General features: G+C 44.7%; 1 protein-coding gene across 1 annotated transcript in view; it reads right to left on the reverse strand.

The window, feature by feature from the left end:
• Nucleotides 1-3899: 3899 nt before the first annotated feature.
• Nucleotides 3900-23447, reverse strand: part of slc39a9 (solute carrier family 39 member 9) — a 45035-nt gene continuing 25487 nt past the window's right edge. Inside the window, exons 4-7 of the mRNA XM_078406147.1 lie at nucleotides 16434-16502; nucleotides 14204-14289; nucleotides 8694-8828; nucleotides 3900-4740 (exon numbers count right to left, since the gene is read on the reverse strand). Coding sequence (XP_078262273.1) covers nucleotides 4513-4740; nucleotides 8694-8828; nucleotides 14204-14289; nucleotides 16434-16502 — 518 coding nt within the window. The 3' untranslated portion in view covers nucleotides 3900-4512. The remainder of the gene's footprint in view (nucleotides 4741-8693; nucleotides 8829-14203; nucleotides 14290-16433; nucleotides 16503-23447) is intronic.

Consider the following 23447-nt stretch of genomic DNA (forward strand, 5'->3'; position numbering starts at 1 on the left):
CAAGCTGAAAAGCGTGTAGAGATTTATGATAATTTAGCCAGGACAAGAGGGTCTAAGCTACAGGGTGAGCTTGAACGGGCTAGGGTTTATTCCATGGAGTGCAGGAGAATGAGGGGTGACCTTATAGAGGTACAAAATCATGAGGGGACTGGATCAGGTAAATAGTCTTTTGCCCAGAGTAGGGGAATGCATTACCCACCTGGTGCCCAGGTTCAGGACATCTCATCTAACCTGCAGTGGAACTTGGAGTGGGAGGGGAAAGATCCAGCCGTCGTGGTCCATGTGGGTACTAATAGTCAACAGACAATAGGTACAGGAGAAGGCCATTCGGCATTCAATGTGATCATGGCTGATCATTCTCAATCAGTACCCCGTTCCTGCCTTCTCCCCATACCCCCTGACTCCGCTATCCTTAAGAGCTCTATCTAGCTCTCTTGAATGCATTCAGAGAATTGGTCTCCATTGCCTTCTGAGGCAGAGAATTCCGCAGATTCACAACTCTCTGAATGAAAAAGTTTTTCCTCATCTCAGTTCTAAATGGCCTACCCCTTATTCTTAAACTGTGGCCCCTTGTTCTGGACTCCCCCAACATTGGGAACATGTTTCCTGCCTCTAACCTGTCCAACCCCTTAATAATCTTATACGTTTCGATAAGATCCCCTCTCATCCTTCTAAATTCCAGTGTATACAAGCCTAGTCGCTCCAGTCTTTCAACATACGACAGTCCCGCCATTCCGGGAATTAACCTAGTAAACCTACGCTGCACGCCCTCAATAGCAAGAATATCCTTCCTCAAATTTGGAGGAATGACGCAGGTGGAACAAGGAAAGCGGTTCTGCTAAGAGAATTTGAGCAGCTGTGCACTAAATTGAAAAGCAGAACCAAAACGGTAATAATCTCTGGATTGCTACCTGAGCTACGTGCAAATTGGCATGAGGTTGAGAAGATCAGACAGTTGAACGTGTGGCTCCAAGACTGGTGTGGAAGAAGGGGGTTTGAATTTGTGGGACATTGGCACCAGCATTGGGGAAGGAGGGAGCTGTTCTGACGGGACACTCAACTTGAACTCGGCTGGGACCAGGGCCCTGACAAACCGCATAACCAGGGCCGTGGAGAGCTTTAAACTAAATATTGGGTGGGGTGAACACATTGGAAATGTATGGAGGAAGTTAAAGGGAAGGAGAGTGCAGGAGAGGTTATGACAGAAAGCAGAAGTAATAGGACAGAAAGTTTAAGGAGGGATAAGAGAGGAAGGTCAGGTAAAATCAGGACCAGTGTAAGAGGGGCAGTGAATACCGAACTAAAGGTGTTATATTTGAATGCACGTAGCAGTTAGAAATTTGTAGGTGGGATCCCAAGGTGGTAGAAGTGATGAAGGATGATCTGCTGGATGTGGAAGCTACTGGGGTGAGAGGCGTGGAGCAAGGGATGCTTATCTCTGCATGGTTTGGGAAGGAGAGAGGAAATGTGGGAAATGGAGGAATTACAAGAGAGGGCTCCATCAGCTACAACAGGAGTGAAGCTATGTTTCCTAAAGGAGGACATTTCAGAAGTCCTAGAGCAGAAAGACTCATCCTGAGATCAAATGCTGCAGAGACAGAGAAACCGAGAGAAGGGAATGGTGCCCTTTCAAGAGACAAGGGTGGGAGGTGTTTTTGTTCAGGTAGTCGTGGGTGTCTGTGGGTTTATAGTAAATATTGGTGGCTAGTTGATGGCTACTGGCCATTGTCGAGTTCCACTTGCTCATTTACTACAACTTTATTTTCTGTATATTGTATATTGTACTGTACATTCAAGAAACTAGCATGGTTTCCCAATCCCATTAATCAGCCTGGAGATACTGCCACACTCCCTCTGTTGCAAGTTGGGTGGGAAATCTATACTCAATCAATATTCCATACGTGGTCTCATAAGGCCCCCACATAAATGCAGGAAGATATCTTTACTCTTGTACTCAAACTCTCTTGCAATAAAGGCCAAAGTACAATTTGTGTTCCTGATTGCTTGCTGGATCTCCACGTTAAAATTTTAGGGATTTGTATACAAGGGTACCAGATGTTTCTGAACACAAACACCAGTCCATCTTCCACCATTTAAAAAAAATCTTGCTTTTTATCTTAAAGTGGATGATCATGTATTTTTCCACATTACATTCTGTTCTCTGTATTTGTAAGTAAATCCCTCACTGCTCTCATTTTTTTTCAACAATTTAATTTACGGCAAGTTATCGAAAGCTTCCCAAATGTACTCCATTCCCTGCAAAAAAACAAGCTGGCGGGAAGAACTCTGAGTCAAGCAGCACCTGAGGAGGTATCCTGAAATGCTGATTGTCTTTTGCCTGTCCAAAGTTGCTCAACCCGCTGAGTTCCTGTCCAAATTTGGTCCATAGTCCAGCATCTGCAGCCTCAACTCTCCACAATGCAGCCACTTGGTCTCCACTGCACCCTGTCCAGTGCAAGCATATCCTTCCCATAGAGTGGTGACCAGAACTGCACAAGGCCTTCAATGTTTTATAAAAGTGTACCATTACTTCCATGCACATATACCTTCTTCAATTTATTGTCCCCACCTTCTGGGATCCTTGAGCTTGTAGTGGGCTCTGATGAAGCCAGCTGAAACATGCTTCCAAAGAGACATGCGTAGAGATAGGTTGTGGGACAATGAACAAAACAAAGACCTATCAACTAAGCATACTCAAAAGCACAAGCTAGTGATGTCCCACTATATAAAAAAACATTTGTAGGGGCATTGTTCCTGAAACTCTCCATTAATAACTCAGTTAGACAGGCCAATACGAGAGCTTTATTGAGATGGAACTAGATAATGGTAAACATTTAATTAAACTAGAAAGTGTCAGAAGAATAACAAAGGAAATAATATTTTTACAGGAAGGGTCGTTAATCAGAACAGAGACACTTAAGGTGTTTGATTATGAGTGCAAATTATAGAGGTTTTTTTAATGCACCAAATGCCGTAATCTGGAACGTTCATTCAAAAAGGGACAGTGAAGCAAATTGTATTACAGTATTTAAAAGGGAACTGGACAAATATTTTGGGGAAGACTTTTGCAGAGCTAGAGGGTAACAGAGATTAGGACTGAATTCAGAACAAAGCACATAGATAAGCACTTACATGGGCAAGGCTATGGACCAAATCCGGGTAAACTCGACTACTATAAAGTCGGCATGGACATGGTGGGCCAAAAGTCTTGATTCTGCACTTTACGATTCTATGATTTATAACTGAATAGCTGTTCGAACGAGCTGGAACACGAATAGACTCTTTTTCTGCGAAGCAAGATACCAACAGTGATGATTGTTGAAGACATCTTTCCATTTTTATCTGAAGAGATCAGTTTAGAATGTTTTTCAGTGTAAAGAGAGGACTACATAATAGACGGGGTAAAAGTTGTACAAAACAAAGTGTGGGCACATTAAAAAAACACTTATAAATTTATCTTAAAAACAAACAAAAAAATCTGCAAGATCTGTTAATGTGTACAAAGAGTTGGAAAAATAAGGCCATTGTCCATGGAATGATTTTAGCTTACTGAATAATGAATATTCAGACACAAAATGCTGGAGTAACTCAGCAGGTCAGGCAGCATCTCAGGAGAGAAGGAATGGGTGACGTTTCGGGTCGTGACGACCCGAAACGTCACCCATTCCTTCTCTCCTGAGTTGCTGCCTGACCTGCTGAGTTACGCCAGCATTTTGTGAATAAATACCTTCGATTTGTACCTGCATCTGCAGTTATTTTCTTATATTATAATGAATATTCAGAAGTCAGCAGTCATAACAATGGCATTTCGTTCCTCATACTCCATGAATATAGGAAACCCTTTGTTATCCTACACCCATACCTATCTACTGACTAAACTATAGGTTTGACCATTAAAATTAAAGATTCAGACGGTTTTTTTATTTCCTTACCCCATACACATTAACAAAGCACTTTGAACAAAAATTTCTTCCAAGATACATTAGCCTGTCAAAATCCTATCATTTAAACACTACAGACATTGAACTAGCAGACACCAAGCACACAGGCTAACAAGACTGTACATTTATGAATAAAATTCAGTAAAAATTATATTTCACATATTCATGAACCTGGTGTTAATTCCTGCGGTTTTGATTAGTGCCCTGGATTATCTCTAATGCAGCCCAAGTTCTATGTTAATTCAGTAAATGTCTGTGCATCGCCCTTTACAAATAGACACTTTGATTAATTTTCATTCTCTCATTTAAATGAAACAAGTTCAGAGATTTCAGTGAGTCTGTTGATAATTGAACAAGACTAACTTTTCAAAGTGGCCACATTTCCAGAATTACTTCCAACTTATTTACAACACAGCTAAATTTCACTTCAGTTTTATTTCCAAACCGCTTCACTTGGATTATCATGGGAAAAATGAAGGGACCATCTCCCAGCGCGAATAATGATGCTGCCAACCATTATGGGCGTGCTGGCAGACCCTTATTATCTGGCTTGCTGCTGGACTGCAGCCGGTTAATGCTGGTGACCCACTGACAATATCAATGGGATCAAGCACCCCAGGATAAGGGTGCAAACCTCCAGTCGACTGAGTCCCTTCCCTCCTGATTCAGTCTTGTGACTGTGGCCGGTGCCACCCACCTCCGGAAGAACGTGCACGGTGGCTACGTAGAGGAAAGTTCCTGCTGAAAACAGCATGGCGATTCCAGTGGCATTCACTTGTGAAAGAGCTTCTTTACTGCTCTGCAAGAACAAACATGGCAAAGGAAACAAGCATTAGTGTTATTTTGTTGGGACCGCAGCAAACAGTGCTGTTTAATTCTCAAAAGGACAACAAAAAAGTCCAGCAGTTTTAAAATTAGTTTGTTAGTTTGAGACATCGCAGTACAATAAAATGGCAGATTGCCATTCACATGAGAACCATCAGGTTTTGAACCAAATGCTGCATCAAACTGCATTTCAAATTAATCAGCAAGTGAACTTGGAAGTGGGAAAGAAGCATAGCCCTGGTAACATTGGCTTGACTGGCTTTATCTTGCACTAAACGTTATTCCCTTATCATGTATCTGTACACTGTGAATGGCTCGATTGTAACCATGTATTGTGTTTCCACTGACTGGTTGGTACGCAATAATAGTTTTTCACTGTACCTCAGTACATGTGACAATAAATTAAAATGAACAGCGGGGAGACATCCCAAGGCATGTTTTAAACATTGTTAATATCATGATGTAGGAAAATGGATTTGCCATTCTGCACATGAAACTGATCGCTAATTAAAATGCTTAAATGTTTAATTGTATTCTATAACATTAGCATTCTCTATCAAATGGTGTAAATCCAAGATACCAACAATGTTCAGGATTATTCAAATATGATTTGGAAATTTTTTATGTTGAAATTGCTCCAGAGGTTATTATAAATGAAAGTAATTTCTTCCTAAAATAAACACAAAATGCTGGAGTAACTCAGCAGGACAGGCAGCATGTCCATCCGGAGAGAAGGAATGAGTTATCAAAGAGGTAGAGAGTAGTTCAGCACTGCTCTCTGGTTGTGGGGGAATCATCCTACCATGACCAGAGAGTGCTGAACTACTATCTACCTCTTTGGTGACCCTCAGACTATCTGTGATCAGACTTTACTGGCTTTACCTTGCACTAAACGTTATTCCTTTAACATGTATCTATACGCTGTAAATGGTTCGATTGTAATCATGTATTGTCTTTCTGCTGACTGGATAGCACGCTGCAAAAAGCTTTTCACTGTACCTCAGTACACATGAGAATAAACTAAACTGAACGGGTGAGGTTCGGGTCGAGACCCTTCTTCAGACTCCAAACGCTTTAATCTAGGCATTTTAAAAAGGAGAATTTTCCAAAGTTTTGAGTGTTTTCACCCTATTTCAAAATATCAAATGTACGAAAACAAGATGGAGACATGGCCTTTTAACTTTGCATTGATAACCTGCCTGAAAGCCTTGAGAATTGTCAACCTCAGCATGTTTATTTCACAAAATGCTGGAGTAACTCAGCAAGTCAGGCAGCATCTGAGGAGAGAAGGAATGGGTGACGTTTCGGGTCGAGACCCTTCTTCAGACTATGCCAACCTCAGCGTGTTTGCATTTTGTTAAGCCTCAATTCACAGTACGATTGAGAAGGGCTTTTTGAATGCTTACCTTTATTTAAAGCCTCAAGAATCAAAGGATCTCAAATTTATATGTGTGAAATACCAGCAGCCTCCCAGGCCACTCAGAGTATGAAATGTTTCCCAGCAAGAGTCGTGGGGCAGAATCAGATTAAAGATATTGTCAAGCTTCATGTTACTTGAAGGATGAGAGGAGATCTTATCGAAACGTATAAGATTATTAAGGGGTTGGACACGTGAGAGGCAGGAAACATGTTCCCTATGTTGGGGGAGTCCAGAACAAGGGGCCAGTTTAAGAATAAGGGGTAGGCCATTTAGAACTGAGATGAGGAAAAACTTTTTCAGTCAGAGAGTTGTGAATCTGTGGAATTCTCTGCCTCAGAAGGCAGTGGAGGCCAATTCTCTGAATGCATTCAAGAGAGAGCTGGATAGAGCTCTTAAGGATAGCGGAGTCAGGGGGTATGGGGAGAAGGCAGGAACGGGGTACTGATTGAGAATGATCAGCCATGATCACATTGAATGGCGGTGCTGGCTCGAAGGGCCTCCTTCTGCACCTATTGTCTATTGTCTATACTTGGCGACTACACTGACAGAGGCAAAAGCTCCCAGTGCTAATGAAAATATTAAATTGCATTCAATTCAGCTTTCCTTACACCACTGTGGGTGCAACTGGTAGAGCTGATGCCTCACAGCGTCAAAGACCCCAGTAGATCCTGAGCTCGGGTGCTGTCCGTGCAGAGTTTGCAGTTCTTCCTGTGGCTGCATGACTTTCCTTTGGGTGCTCCGGCTTCCTCCCACATCCCAAAGGCTTGGGGGTTTATCGGTCAATGTCCCTTTGTGAAGTGCTTCTGGTGTGTAGGGAGTGGGATAGCAAACAACTAGTGTCAATAGGGTGATCGATGGTCGGCACGGACCCGGGCTCGGCCGAAGTGCTTGTTACTATGCCGTACCTCTAAACCAAATTACATCAGTAAACCCTTGGATTCACTGCACTCCAGTCAATCTGAGAGGTCTCATTATTTCACAATGTGAAATCCATTAAACCTCTTTTTTTTGCAATGATCTGTTGTGTGAATCCTGAGAGGTTTAATGAGGAAAACCCTTCCATGAATCATATCCTGCTCTGTAATTGCTTAATAGATGGTGCACCAGTAATAGTTTTGATTAAAACACAAGCCAAGTGTCTGCTTGGGTGGCTCGTTCGGCATCATTTCCACCTCTCAGTCAGAAACTATGTGTTTGTGTCGTTCAGCATTACTGCTGGACTTCGGTACAGCAGGCACTGAAGAAAGCTAATGTTGGCCTTCATGACAAGAGGAGTTGAGTACAGGAGCAAAGAGGTCCTTCTGCAGTTGTACAGGGTCCTAGTGAGACCGCACCTGGAGTACTGTGTAGAGTTTTGGTCTCCAAATTTGAGGAAGGACATTCTTGCTATTGAGGGCGTGCAGCGTAGGTTTACTAGGTTAATTCCCGGAATGGCGGGACTGTCGTATGTTGAAAGACTGGAGCGACTGGGCTTGTATATACTGGAATTTAGAAGGATGAGGGGGGATCTTATCGAAACATATAAGATTATTAAGGGATTGCACATGCTAGAGGCAGGAAACATGTTCCCAATGTTGGGGGAGTCCAGAACCAGGGGCCACAGTTTAAGAATAAGGGGTAGGCCATTTAGAACTGAGATGAGGAAAAACTTTTTCGCTCAGAGAGTTGTAAATCTGTGGAAATTTCTGCCTCAGATGGCAGTGGAGGCCAATCCTCTGGATACTTTCAAGAGAGAGCTGGATAGAGTTCTTAAGGATAGCGGAGTCAGGGGGTATGGGGAGACGGCAGGAAAAGGGTACTGATTGTGGATGATCGGCCATGATCACATTGAATGGCGTTGCTGGCTCGAAGGGCCGACTCCTGCACCTATTGTCTATTGTCTAGATCGACAACTCTGTGGAGAACAGGTCACAGATATGACCCATCCTCGGGTGGACTTTCAGACCAAGGGTCTCTATTTCTTCAAGCTGATCGTATAAAAGAAGCAAGATGTGTTCCTTGTGCTTTGACCAATAACTTCACAAACATATGTAAAGACAAATTCCACACGGGATAGATCATTCAGCTATTGATTGTGATTTTTTTAGATTTTCTTTTAGATTTAGAGACACAGCGCGGAAACAGGCCCTTCGGCCCACCGAGTCCGCGCCGCCCAGCGATCCCCGCACATTAACACTATCCTACACACACTAGGGACAATTTTTACATTTACCCAGTCAATTAACCTACATACCTGTACGTCTTTAGAGCGTGGGAGGAAACCGAAGATCTCGGAGAAAACCCACGCAGGTCACGGGGAGAACGTACAAACTCCGTACAGACGGCGCCCGTAGTCAGGATCGAACCTGAGTCTCCGGCGCTGCATTCGCTGTAAAGCAGCAACTCTACCGCTGCGCCACCGGGCCGCCCTGTGTGTGCAGCATTTTGCTTACCTAAGTCACACCAGTGAGATTTCTTGGTGCCATGCTTATTGATACAGAGTGCAGTGTGAAACACATTGTACCTACCTTACTCAGGCCCAGGTAGGTGACCATGGAGAGCACCGGCGCTGCCAAAGCAAATACCAGTAGGTGTTTCCTGATTCGATTCCTTTCGAGTCCCGCATGCATAAGGAAAGAAACCAGACCAAAAGCAGCAGGAGCCTAAAAGAGAGGGGAAGAACACAATGATTGTAGCCTACCATTAAACAGTCCGTACATGCTGCTTGCGATTGCATGAGATTTCCTCTGTCCAGTCCTATCTCCTCAACACCTTCTAAAGTGTTGCACTGTTAATGCAGGACACTGAGATGGTAAGACAAACTATGCATGTAACCTGAATGTAACATTCACTGAGACACAGGGCCTTTGGAAAAATTGAGCAATTTATAATATTCCTGAATCCAAGGCTTGGAAATTTTAAGAATGTGGTTCCAATTCAGGTACTTATTCAAAAATAAAGCTGCTGCTGCCAAGAGAGAATGTCTTGAGAGCACCACCACACAGTATTGCACTAATAAACTACCTTGGACAGTTTCCTGCTCGAGCATGGAAACAGGCCCTTCGGACCACCGAGTCCACGCCAACCTTCTATCAACCATTCACAGTAGGTCCACTCCTTACACACTACGGGAAATTTACAGAGACCAATTAACTTACAAATATACAGAGACCAATTAACCTACATCTTTCGGATGTGGGAGGAAGCCGAAGTACCCGGAGGAAACCCACGCGGTCACTGGGGGAACGCACAAACTCCGCACAGACAGCAGCGAGGTCAGGATTGAACCAGTCTCAGGCACAATGATTTTTTTTTTAGATTTAGAGATACTGCGCGGAAACAGGCCCTTCGGCCCACCGGGTCCGCGCCGCCCAGCGATCCCCGCACATTAACACTATCCTACACACACTAGGGACAATTGGATTTTTAAAAAACATTTAATTAACCCAGCCAATTAACCTACATACCTGTACGTCTTTGGAGTGTGGGAGGAAACCGAAGATTTCGGAGAAAACCCACGCAGGTCACGGGGAGAACGTACAAACTCCGTACAGACGGCGCCCGTAGTCAGGATCGAACCTGGGTCCGGCGCTGCATTCGCTGTAAGGCAGCAACTCTACTGCTGCGCCATCGTGCAGGTCTGTCAGCTACGCCACTGTGCTGACCCCTTCTCTTTCAAAAATCTAGGACTTCAAGAAACTATGGCTCTGTGACTAAGAGAGCAGACATATCCTCCCCCCCCCTCTCATAAAGTGTATCTCAGAACCCATTCATAGAACAGTAAAGATTCTGTACTCAAATCTCTGAAGTGAGCATTGGGCCCAAAACGCCAACTGAGACGTGATAGTGGTATTAGATTAAAATAAGAGTTTTGTCAAAATGCACATATGAATGTGGTCTCAACATCACTGTAGAAAGGCTGCTACAACTTACCTTCAGCAACATAATCTAATTGTTTTAAACAAACTGAAAGATAGGTGGTAATAATTATGTTTACTGATTCCATCTCTCTCACCTTTATGGATTAAAAAAAAAAGAGACCCAAATTTCATTTCACAAATGTAGTGATTTGAACCCTTGTGCTTTGATCAAGTTTTCATACATGACCCACCAAGACCAAATGTACCATTTACCCTGGAATGTCGTTGATTTTTAGGCTGATGCAGATTCCAGGATTTTGGAACCAGCGATGGTGAAGAACTTCCAGATCAGGATGCATGAAGTGGAACTTGTTTCCACACACCCGTGTCTCTGGCCTTCAATAGGTGAATGGTAGGGATTGTGAAGCATTGGAATAATGCCAAACGAGTCTCAGGAAAGTGTAAACTCTCAGAGGGGATGAGCGTTTGAAGTGTTAGCTGGGCTGTTGATGCTGCTGCTTCATTTTGGATGGCATCGAGGTCCTTCATGTATGATTAGTGGAATATTCCATCACATCCTTAACTCAAGCCCAAGTTTCTGGGCAATGGCGACCTCTCAAACATTCATGGTTTGGAAGTCAATGGATAGTAAATGGCATGATTGGACACTCTCGTCAAGGGCCAGATAGTGTCTTGTTAGGGCCTGCACACCAACAAGTGCTGTCTTAAGATGAAGGGCATTCCCTGTACAGAAACGAGGAACTGCAGATGGTGGTTAGCGTACAAAAGGACACAAAGTGCTGCAGTAAATGGGGGCATCTCTGGAGAACATAGATAGGTGATGTTTTGAATTGAGACCCTTTATAAAGACTGATAGTGAGGGGGGGGGAGAAGAAAGCTAGAAAAGGGGAAAAACAGGACAAAGCGGGGCAAGTAATAAGCGGGCATAAGGGTAATAAGGGGGGCTTCATCCTCCTCTGATATGACCCTCCAACATGTCTGTCACCTCCAATGTGATCCCACCAACAGTCACAGCACCACCCCTTTCCATCTTCTGCAGAGACCGCTGTCACCACAACTCCTTGGTTCACTCATCCCTTCCTATCCACCCCCTCCCCAGGTGTTTCCACCACAACTGCAGGAGATGTAACGCCTGTACCTATACCTCTTCCCTCACCTCTATCCAGGGACCCCAGCAGTCCGTCCAGGTGAGACATAGGCTCTTGTGCAACTCCCCTAACCTCATCCATTGCAACCAGTGTTCCCGATGTGGCCTCTTGTACATCGGCGAGACCAAGCGTAGGCTCGGCGACTGTTTCGCCGAACACTTGTGCTCAGTCGGCTAAGGCTAACTGGATCTCCCGGTTGCTAACCATTTTAACTCCCTTCCCGTTCTGACCTCTCTGTCCTGGACATCCTCTATTGCCAGAGTAAGGCCGAACACAAAATGGAAGAACAGCACCTCATATTCCGTTTAGCCTTTGTTACAACCAAAGAAAAAACCCTCGCCTGGGTCCTATTACCAGCCACGCTTTGTTCTGCCTCTCCCCTTTTCCAGTTTTCTTCTCCCCACCTACAATCAGTCTGAAGAAGGGTCTCGACCAGAAACGTCATCTATCCACGTTCTCCAGAGATGCTGCCTGACCTGCTATATTACTCCAGCACTTTATGTCCTTAATGGAAATCACTGTCATTAGGTCAGAGCCATCCAGCACGAAAACAGATCCTTCGGCCCAACTTGCCCGAGCTGATCAAGATGCCCATTTATACTAGTCCCACCTGCCTGCTTTTGGCTTATGTCCTTCTAAACCTTTCCTATCCATGTACCTGTCCAAATATCTTTCCAATGTTCTTATAGTACTTGTCTCAAATACCTCCTCTGGCAGCTCATTTCATATATCCACCACCCTTGAAAAAGTTGCCTCTAGGGTTCCTATTAAATCTTTCCTTCTCACTTGAAACGCATATCCTCTGGTTCTTGATTCCCCTGCTCTGCACTCCAAGCAATAAAGTCTTAGCCTGCCCAATCTCCTCCTATAGCTCAGGCCCTCAAGTCCTGGTAACATCTTTGTAGATTTTCTCAGCACTCTTTCCTGCTTAATAACATCTTTCTGAAAGCAAGGTGACCAAAACCGAACACAACACTCCAAATGCGGCCTCATCAACATCTTGCACAACTGTAACATAACATCCTAACCTCTATACCTAATACCCTGACTGAAGACCACCAATGCACCTTCTTGACCACATTATTTACCTGCGACGCCACTTTCATCCTGTGCTCTACAGCACTCCGCAGCGCATCGCAGTTCGTTGTGAAGGTCCTGCTCTGTTTGATTCCCAAACTACAACATCTCGCACTTGGAGCTTTCTCTTTCAGCTATTGACTTATTGGTCCATTATTCACAACTGTTTGTGGCAGGATGGATGAGTTTCAGTCTAATTCACTGGTTGTGAAATTTGTTTTACCTGTGGAAACGTTGCTAAACATGCATGGTGATTTTATGTTTGTTAAGTAAATGGCACCTCATTTTTTAGATTTGCCTGTTCTACTTCCAACAATCTTCTACATCTTAACTGAACCAGGCTTCCAGCTGAATCACAACAGCAGAACAAGAACGTCAGGCTGAGGATAGATTAACAATTGCTCATCTGTTAGTTTGCCACAATGCATCACGGATGTCAGGTCTCTACTCCAATATTTACTTCCATTCTTTCACATTTTGCAACACAACCTATCTTAAAAACGTGATTTCATCTCTGCAAGGACTTTCACCAAATTTCATCTGTGGGAAGTGGACCAATTAGAATCAAGTCAAACAGGTTTATGTGCTGTTATCTCAAACCATCCCAAATGTAATAAGGTAGGCAAGTCTTTCAGAATCCAGTCACCCTCTTCAGGGGGGGGGTCTTAGAAGGTACCTAAAATTGGAGAATTCAATGTTCATACAGATAATACCAAACTCTACCCTGGCCCTATCTAGAGTACATTCTGTACCCTTGATACTATCAGTGTCTCCTCCATGATGCTTATTGTAGAATAACACTCTTAACTGATGTTGGCAATCAGGAGAAATTATTTGCTGCCTATGCTTAACCTAAAGACCAGATTTCCTGAGATCCAGAGTATCCCCTTCCCTACGATGCCATCTTCTCAAGAGGGCAATTGAGTCAGCCACATTGCAGTGGATTTGGAGTTGTACAAGTGCCAAAACAAGAAACAGTGATAAGTCTCCTTCATTAAAAGGACATGATAGAATCATTCTGGTTTTCACAAAATAAGAAGGTTGCAATTCTCGTAAAATAACCGCATCAATTCCACTTTCTTGTTCTATCCTCTCAACCTTTCACTCTTTCCTTTTGCAGGAATTAACTGTATGAATATGCGTTCCACGCACTACCTCTTCCACACAACAAGCCGCTTTGCTCCTTTAGAAAGGAGACCAAAATGGCGACTGTTTTTCAGATATGGTGCCATTGCAACAGGAATTCCTTACTGATATAATTTGCATTAAAGATTGCATATCATTTACCTTCGTATATCTGCCTCCTAATTTGTGACGTGTAAAAGGACACCTAACATTAACTGTTTCACCTTTCAAGAAAATATTCCGCTTTTCAATTCTACCAAAGTAGACACCCCTCAAACTGCACTCTGTGACAATCCAAGTACCCGTCACTTAATTAGTTCGTATCGCTCTGCTTGCTCCTTTCAGTTTAGTTCACTGGTGGAATTCTTACTACCATCTCCGGATTCATAGTCCAGGGCATGGGCAAGTGCAGTAACACTGTCATTCCATCCTCATCTAAACCAAGCCACTGAGATCCCAGCCCACTGTAGTCAAGCATCCATACCCTACAAGGGAAAATGAATTCCGATCACTGAACATTTCTCAAACCTTAGGTATTTATTCACAAAATGCTGGAGTAACTCAGCAGGTCAGGCAGCATCTCAGGAGAGAAGGAATGGGTGACGTTTCGGGTCGAGACCCTTCTTCAGACCGAAACGTCGCCCATTCCTTCTCTCCTGAGATGCTGCCTGACCTGCTGAGTTACTCCAGCATTTTGTGAATAAATACCTTCGATTTGTACCAGCATCTGCAGTTATTTTCTTACATTTCTCAAACCTTGACATGTGGAAGGCAGTAGTAAAGGAAATCCAAGTTTTAGATACTTACTTTATGCAACATGATAGCTACAAATACAATTATCTGTACACTTGTCTGTGATGTGGAAGCTGCTGCACCCAATGCAACGCCATCCGCTGTAAGGGAAAGGAATAGATAAGGCCAAATAGTAACGGGAAATGTAGGCAGTACAGCTACTTCATGCCGAATTACTCCCTGCAATGGGCTCAACAGCCAAGTTAAAAGTGACCATTGTTAGTTACAACTCAAAGAAAATAAATCAACATTTTTTCCTTTACAGATCACATCACTGGGTGGTCAACTGGATTACTGTACAAAACCATTCATAGAATATTTTGAATATCATAATCATAATAATCATACTTCATTAGCCAAGTATGTTTTGCAACACACGAGAAAACTGTTAACAGGCAAAAAGAGAATGTGTTAAAATAGCATCACAACACAAATAATCTTGCATTATACAAAACTAAAATAAATATCCTAAATTGTATTCATTGTCCTTTTCATGATACCAATTTGCATTCTAAGACCAAAAGGTACTGAAGTGCTGCAGCATGGATATCTTTTAGAGCGTGCAATAAGAAACTGCAGTTGCTGGTTTAAACCGGAGATAGATACAAAAAGCTGGAGTAACTCTGCGGGTCAGATGGCATCTCTGGAAAAAAGGAATAGGTGACGTTTTGGGCCAAGACCCTTCTTCAGAGATGCTGTCTGACCCGCTGAGTTACTCCAGCATTTTGGGTCTAATCTTTTAAAACTCTGTAAGGTATCTGAAAAAGTCTCAGTTGGCAAGGTTTGATCGATAGGGACTGAATCTGCAAATGCACGCTTCACTGCTCCCACTTAGGAAACCAATTGAAAAGAAACTGACCGTTCAGGAACAGAGCAGACAGGATGGCTTCTAAAGACATGACCTTTCAGGAAGTACAGTACAAACATATAAAAGTGACAGTTTTTAAGTTATTTAGGAATTATTCTGAAATCTTGTCGATGGTGCTTAATTTCAATTAATCCAAGGCACAACCTTAATCTAAATTTGTTTGCTTTTGACTAGCTTAAACTAAAACTAAATTTGTTTGGTTTTGATTTAGAACCTTGCAAAAATCCAACTGATTTGCAGAGAAGGCACAAAAAGGTGAGCAATAATGCTAATTTGCACCTAACTGACACAGAGACAATTGCCCCAGTTTAGACTCTGCACTACATCCAGTGAAGTAATCTCGGCCGTGAACTCCACAACCTGGACTGGTGGCAACATTAGAACCTAAGAAATAGAAACCAATGCTTAGCTTTCCCTTTCCACTTTCTCTAACCTCCACATCATTAGTTTCTTCCAGATACAAAGTCCATTCACAAAATGCTGGAGTAACTCTGCAGGTCAGGCAGCATCTCGGGAGAGAAGGAATGGGCGATGTTTTGGGTCGAGACCCTTCTTCAGACTGATTTCCTACACACTACTCCATAACCCATAATTGACAAGCATCCTCGCACTCACTAAGGATAGTTACCACCCTGATAACATTTTCCACTTCCTCTTAACAGAGTGCTGACGATTCAATTTCTCTATTTACTCTGGACTGATCGAATGAAAGATGCGGCGTAGAAACAGGCCCTTTGACCAAGCTGACTACCAATCTCCTGTGCACACTGGTTTTATGTTACCTCACTTTCACATCCACTCCCCAAACACAAGGGGCAATTTACACAGATCCATTAACATATAAACCCACATGTCTTTGGGATATGGGAGGAAACCAGAGCACCCGGAGGAAACCCATGCAGTCACAGGGAGAATGTGCAAACTCCAGAGACAACTTGAGATGAGGATCTAACTCAGGTTTCTTGTGCTGAAGCAGCAGCATGATAATGCCACCTAGAATGGTTTGGATACGGATACAAGGGGGCAGCACAGTGGCGCAGCAATGGAGTTGCTGCCTTACAGCGCTGGAGACCCGGCTTCAATCTATGGGTGTCTATGGGTGCTGGCTGTACGGAGTTTATACGTTCCCCTTGTAACCGCCTGGGTTTGCTCCCAGAGCTCAACTTTCAGTCCACATTCCAACGACATTATCTCCTGTAAATTATCCCTAGTGTGTCGGGTAATACAAATGTATGGGTGATGATTCGTCTGTGTGGAGTCGGTGAGCCGAAGGGCCTGTTTCCACGCCGTATCTCCAAACTAAAACTAAACTAAAATAGAGGCAGCATTGAAGTGGTAACTTTTAAGCCGTTATGACGCGTGATGAATTAACATTACCTGCTGCATGAACCACCAGGCCAAGTGTAGTGGTAATCTTGGTATTTGCTGTTCTTCCTGCTTCAGGATCTTAAAGGAAAACAAAAACAAAGAATCAACCACACAGAAATCTCTGGGAAATTTAAACATGCCAGTTAAATAATTCTACGTTCATTTTTAGTTAAATAACTTTACATGCAAGTGCACACATGGTGGTCCCTAATACCACCATGGACAGAGCCTCCATCAGCCTTTAGAACATACAACGCAGGAACAGGCCCTTCAGCCCACGATGTCTTTGCAAAACCTGATGCCAAATTAAACAAATTCCTTCTACCACATAATGCCAATCCCCCCCATTCCATGCATATCCATGTGCCCATTTAAAAGCCTCAAACATAACTGTCAATCATATCTGCTTCCAATGCATTCTAGCACCTACCACTCTCCATAAAACTTTAGACTTTGACTTTCCACCCTGGGAATAAGATTCTGACTGTCTACCCTATCCATATCTCTCATAATTTTATATCCTTCTACGAGGTCTCACCTCGGCCTCGACAGTCCAGAGCAAACCAATCCAAGTATGTCAGACCATATCTGCAACTTCACTTACCAACCCATCTACACTTTTGTTCAAAATATTGATATACAAACAATTTGCTCCCATATCCGCCCACTCGCTGGCAGCCAAAACCTGAGCCCTTCTTGCAATTGTCCAGCAAAACGTATCCCTCCTCAACATATGCTGCAACCCTGTTGAACCACATAAGGGAAACTGATTACTAACTCCCAAAGTCACTGCAAACTTTGAATAACCCTTGAACACTTGGGCAAGTCTCAACAAATTTTAACATTGTCTCATCCCAGATTCATCTGGAATTTTTTTTTAAACGACAAAAATCCAATATCTTGGGTGAAAAAAAAGCCAATTCAGGCAGCATCATGGTAAACCTATTCCGTACCTTCTTCAAAGCTTCCTTTAATGGGGCGATCAGAACTATTCACAATATTCCAAATAAGGCCTAACCAAAGTTTTATAAAGCTACAATATAAATTCCTGACTTTGCATGATCGATCACCTTCTTTACCTTTGTTGTAACTTTCAAGTAGCGATAGACTTGGACCCCAAGATTCATCTGCATATATATGGTGTTCAGGGCCCTGCCATTAACTGTATACATCGCCTTACGTTCAATCTCTCAAAGTGCAACACGTCACACACACGCGGATTAAACTACATCTGCCATTTCTACGTCTATATTATGTAACTGTGATCAAAGGGTTAAAGCAGCTTAAATGGAGTTGTCTGCTCCTCAAGCTAGCAGGCTTGCTTAGAAATACAATTAAGTGTTTCCGAAAATATTTGGGCTCATTTGGAAGAACTAACAAATCATAGATCTCAGTCGTCAGCCTCAAGGACATTTTACAGTCAGCAAGACAAACTTTACTTCACCGAGACACCCGAGATTGCTTCTAGTTCCTGATATAATAGCCCTGTTCCCACTACCAAGGACAATACCTAGTTTTAACAACAAGACTCGTTGCTACCAACCACTGCTTGTATCAGTGAAGACACAATGAATAGAAGGGTGTGTGACTTGATTTATTCAATCGTTTACTATTCATTTTACTGTATTTCACTATACTTTAACAAACTTTAATTTCTTTGTAACCTTGACGTGCTCTTTTTCCATCACTGAAATGAATCCTCGAAACCTGCTTGCATCATTGCAGTTACATCATTGCAGTTACTTGCTATATCCTTTGACAGCCTTCTTCACAGTCCATCAGTTTTTGTGTTATCTGCAACCTCACTAACCAACCGTTCCACATTTTCGTTCAATTCATTTATATACATCACAAAATTTATACAACTATTTGCTTCCGCATTCCATCACTCATTGGCAACTCAGAAACCTGGAGTTTCTAGTAATTGTCCAGCAAAACGTCTCCCATCTCAACTCACGCTGCAACCCTACTGAACTACAGGTAGAAGGCTGATTTTCCGGCATTCTCGGTTCTAGAGCCGTTCTGGATTATCCGGTTTTCTGGGCCAACAGAGGTCACGTGATAATGAAACAATGCGCCCCTGGCTCGATAATGACACCCCTCCTGTGTCTCTAAAGCACCATGGAGTGCCTGAAACTATGATAAAACAAATATAAAATATAAACAATGTGAATGGAATGGCCTGCCGACCCATCCCCATCTCACACCGTCTCCCCAGCCATTTAGACCCCCGGCTTCCGACCCCACTCCTGACTCACAAGGTGGGCCAGAGAAGCCTTCCTCTCCCACTAAGAGAACTGGAGTAATTGAGTGGGTCAGGATCTCTGGAGAACACGGATCGGTGACATCAGGAACCTTCCTCGGACTGATTCAGTCGAACGAGTTACTCCAGCACTTTGTGTCGTTTCGCTTTAAGACTAGGTGCCGGTGCCGCTAGTCTGCACCAGCGAGGCCTTCTTCACCAGTTCACACGGCTGTTGTTGCGGCTCACATTGTAGCCCATTGGAAAACTGCTTCCTTTGGGTCGCCCCCACCCTTCTCCCCCCAGAGTCGCCAACATACTCCACCTTGGAAGCGGCAGCAGGTGAGAGGAGAGGGAGCCCGAGTGTGTTCTATCGGTGGGGCACACTGAAGAAAGCACTGTCACCGGGGGCCCACAAGCCGCACCACAGGTTACATGTGTTTCCACAACACGAATTGGATATAATGCGATCAATGAATTCGGGAACACTAAATACATTATGCAGCCTAATTGGTTGTAATAAAATTTCCGATGGGATACGAGAGAACCACTTAAAAGTTACTTTGGAATTTGGAGAGCAGAAAAAAGCTGTCTTGGAAAGAGGTTTCCATACAACCTCCCCACAATAATCAGACACCATCGTTTCTTGAGAACTTAGCTGCTACTTGAAACACGTGTCGCCAATGGAACCAGCAAACAATCACTTCCATTGACACTTGCTCAATGATACTCTATAAAACATACAGCCCTCTGTATTTTTAGATTGCTGTAATAAAAATAAACATACTTTTTTTGAAAATCCTCTAGGGAAAAATAGCTTTGCTATTGCCAGTCTGAATCTCTCCAGTTCTTAACTCTCTTTCCTAATTGTTTTACATTGCGATTTTCTAGCACACGAGGTTTTGTAGGAACACAACTATTTCAATGTTCCTAAGAAAACATGTTATAATGGAACTACCTGTACTGTATTGTGCCAAATCATGTGAACACCAAGTGCATTTTGATACCTTTGTTTTTCAAACAAGTATTCTTTGTTATTTTTACGCCATCCATGATAAAGCTATTACCACCTTCTTCAACAGTCTGTCTTCTACCACTAAAACTCAGATCTTCTATATATATATATATATATATATATATGAATATATATATATATATATATATATATATCTGTATGTATCAAAATGTATTTCTGTGATTTTGCCAAATCGGTAAACTAGAGCATCATAATTTTTGCGCCACCTTAATCACCACTCTTGCGGCGACTGTTTCCAACAGGTTTTATTTAAATTGGTCGTATATTTTTTAAGTTAGAGACATTTTAAAGTTTAAAACTTTCATTTCTAAACACATTTTCCAAAGTGCTGTGCATATGACGTCACCATAGGGCACGCACGGCCTCTCTCCTCACTCGCACAAACAAGATGGACGCCGTTAGCGGAGCCGTCCGCCCGCAATCAGGGGCTCCCCTCACTTCCCTCCTCTCTCCCCTCGCTTCTCTCTCCCCTCTCCCCCACAAACGCCGTGAGTGATCCCAGCTCGGCTAGGCCACAGCCGCGCTGCTCGTCTCCAGTAGTCCGGTGCTCCCTCCTCCTCCCTGCACGCTCGGTAAGTGGCTTTCGCCGCCAACGGCTCCAAGCAGGGGAGTGGGCGTGGGGGGCGAGTGGGTGGAGGGGAGGATGGGTGGATGGGTGTAGGAGGGGGGGGTGAGGGTGGGGGAGGAGTGGGGGAGGCGGGGGGTGGGGGAGGAGAAAGGGGGGCTGCTGGGGAAAGGGGGTTTGGGAGAGTAAGAGTGGGGGGGGAGGGGGAGGGTGGGAGGAGGAGAGAGTGGGGGGGGGGGAGGGAGAGTGGCATCCTCAGTCACACCCTCTCCCCTTCCCTGTCCCCCTTCTATGAGGAATGGACCTATACTTTGTCTAGTATATTACGAAAACTCAGACCCTGTATTTATTTATTTATTTATCTATTTATTTACATATTTATCTATCTATTTATTTATCCATTTATTTATTTATTTATTGTTTTTTGTGTGTGTATATATATCTCACTGAAATTTTGAAATTTGATTGTGGACATGTGGACCTACAGCCAAAACAGTAAACCATAGCGCCACAATTTTAGCGCCACCTTAAACACCACTATCCTGGCGACTGTTTATAACAAGTTTTATTTACATTGGTGTTATATTTTTTAAGTTACAGAGATTTTAAAGTTTAAAAATTTCATTTCTAAACAAAATGTTGAAATTTGGTTGTGCACATGTGGACCTACAGCCAAAACGGTAAACCATAGCGCCACAATTACAGCACCACCTTATTTACCACTGTCCTGGTGACTGTCAATAACAAGTTTTATTTAAATTGGGCTTATATTTTTTAAGCTAGAGAGATTTTAAAGTTTCAAAATTTCATTTCTAAACAAATTTTTCAAAGTGCTCTGCCTTTGACGTCACGATGGGGCACGCACGGCCTCTCTCCTCACTCGCCCAATCAAGATGGACGCCGTTAGCGGGCCATCCGCCCGGAATCAGAGGCTCCCTCTCCTCTCTCCCCCCCCACCGGCCTCGAGTAGTCCCAGCTCCCGCCGGGCCGCCACCGCCGGCCTCGAGTAGTCCCAGCTCGGCCAGGCCACAGCCGCCCGCCTCGAGTAGTTCCAGTTCACGCCAGCCCAGCCGCCGCCGCCAGCCTCGAGTAGTTTCAGCTCCCGCCCGGCCTAGCTGCCGCCACCCACCTCGCGTAGTCCCAGCTCGGCCAGGCCGTTGACGTGCTGCCCGCCTCAAGTAGTCCGGCGCTCCCTCCTCCTCCCTGCCCGCTCGGTAAATGGCTTTCACCGCCAAAGGGTCCAAGGAGGAGAGTGGGCGTGGGGGCCGAGTGGGTGGAGGGGAGGGTGGGGGTATGAAGGGGGTGAGGGTGGGGGGAGGAGAGAGTGTGGGGAGGGTGTGGGGGAGGAGGGGGAGGGTGGGAGGAGGAGAGAGTGGGGGTGGGAGGGAGAGTGGGACGGGGAGGAGGGCAGGGTGGGGAGGAGGGAAGAGTGGGGATGTGGAGGAGGAGGGGTGGAGGGAGGGGGGACAGTGGTGGTGGGGAAGAGGGAGGAGAGGGTGGGGAGGAGGGGAGGGTGGGGGGAGGAAAGAGGGGGTGTTGGGGGAAGGGGGTGGTGGTGGGTGAAGAGAGAGTGGGGGTGGGGGGAAAGGGGGCAGTGGGGGTCAGGGGACAGTGGGGGTCAGGGGAGAGTGGGGGTGGTGGGGAAGAGGGGAGAGTGGGGGAGGAGAGGGAGGAGAGAGTGGGGTTGGGGAGAGAGTAGGGTTGGGGAGGAGGGCAGGGTGGGGAGGAGGGAATAGTGGGGGTGGGGGAGAGTGAGGGTGGGGGCAGGGGAGGGGCACGTGGGGGTGCATAGGGGGGATGGAGTGGGTCAGTGGGGGGGGGATAAGGGGGATTGAGGGTGCTACACCAATACAGGAGAAGCTTTGGGTCCAGGGCTAACTCAGTCACACCCTCTCCCCTTCCCTGTCCCCGTCTAGGAGGAATGGGCCCGAGAGCGAGCGAGAGAGAGAGAGCGAGAGCGAGAGAGAGATATATATATAATCCATATGTATCTATGTATCCGTATGTATCTATTTATTTCTGTGGTTTTGTCAAAACGGAGAGTGGGCTCCTCAGTCACACCCTCTCCCCTTCCCTGCTCCTCCCTCTACGAGGAATCGGCCCACTTTGTCTAGTGTATATTAGTAAACCTCAGCTCTTGTATGTGTGTATATGTATGTATGTATATATATATATATATGTGTATGTGTATATGTGCATATATATATTTGTATATATTTGTATGTATATATCTCTCTGAAATTTTGAAATTTGGTTGTGGACATGTGAACCTACAGCCAAAACGGTAAACCATAGCGCCACAATTTTAGCGCCACCTTAATCACCACTGTCCTGGCCACTGTTTATAACAAGTTTTATTTAAATTGGTCTTATATTTTTTAAGTTAGAGAGATTTTAAAGTTTAAACATTTCATTTCCAAACAAATTTTTGAAATTTGGTTGTGGACATGTGGACCTACAGCCAAAACGGTAAACCATAGCGCCACAATTTTAGCACCACGGTCCTGGCGACTGTTTATAACAAATTTTATTTAAATTGGTCTTATATTTTTTAGATTGGAGAGATTTTAAAGTTTCAAAATTTCATTTCTAACCAAATTTTTCAAAGTGCTCTGCGTATGACGTCACAGTGGGGCTCGCACGTCCTCTCTCCTCACTCGCCCAAACAAGGTGCACGCCGTTAACGGGCCGTCCGCCCGGAATCAGAGGCTCCCATCTCCACTCTCCCACACCCGGTGGACACTCCGAGCAGGAGGGAGATGGTCGCATTGATGGTCCAATGATCCTTTCCTTCCATCCCTTCAACCCACGGCGTCCTCGAGTCCCTGCTCCTGCCCTGGCCCAGCGCCCCGCCCATTACCACAACACAAGCACCAGTGAGCAGCATCTTCTCCTCCTCCTTCAGCGGCCGTTCCCACCGACGGCCCCGTCGCGAGTCCAGAAAAATGGTGGCCGCTCTCCTCCTTCTCACGCTCCGCCATCTTGTGCGCGCCTCCCGCCGCCGCACCACCGGCCACGAGGAGTCCCAGGTCGGCCGGGCCACAGCCGCCGCGCCGTCCGCCTCGAGTAGTCCCAGCTCTGCGTGGTCACAGCCGCGGCGCTGCCGACCTCGAGTAGTCCCAGTTTCCGCCGGGCCAGCCGCCGCCGCCCGCCTCGAATATTCCCAGCTCAGCCAGGCCG

This window comes from Rhinoraja longicauda, chromosome 10 (assembly GCF_053455715.1).
Source record: "Rhinoraja longicauda isolate Sanriku21f chromosome 10, sRhiLon1.1, whole genome shotgun sequence".
Classification (NCBI taxonomy): Eukaryota; Metazoa; Chordata; class Chondrichthyes; order Rajiformes; family Arhynchobatidae; genus Rhinoraja; species Rhinoraja longicauda.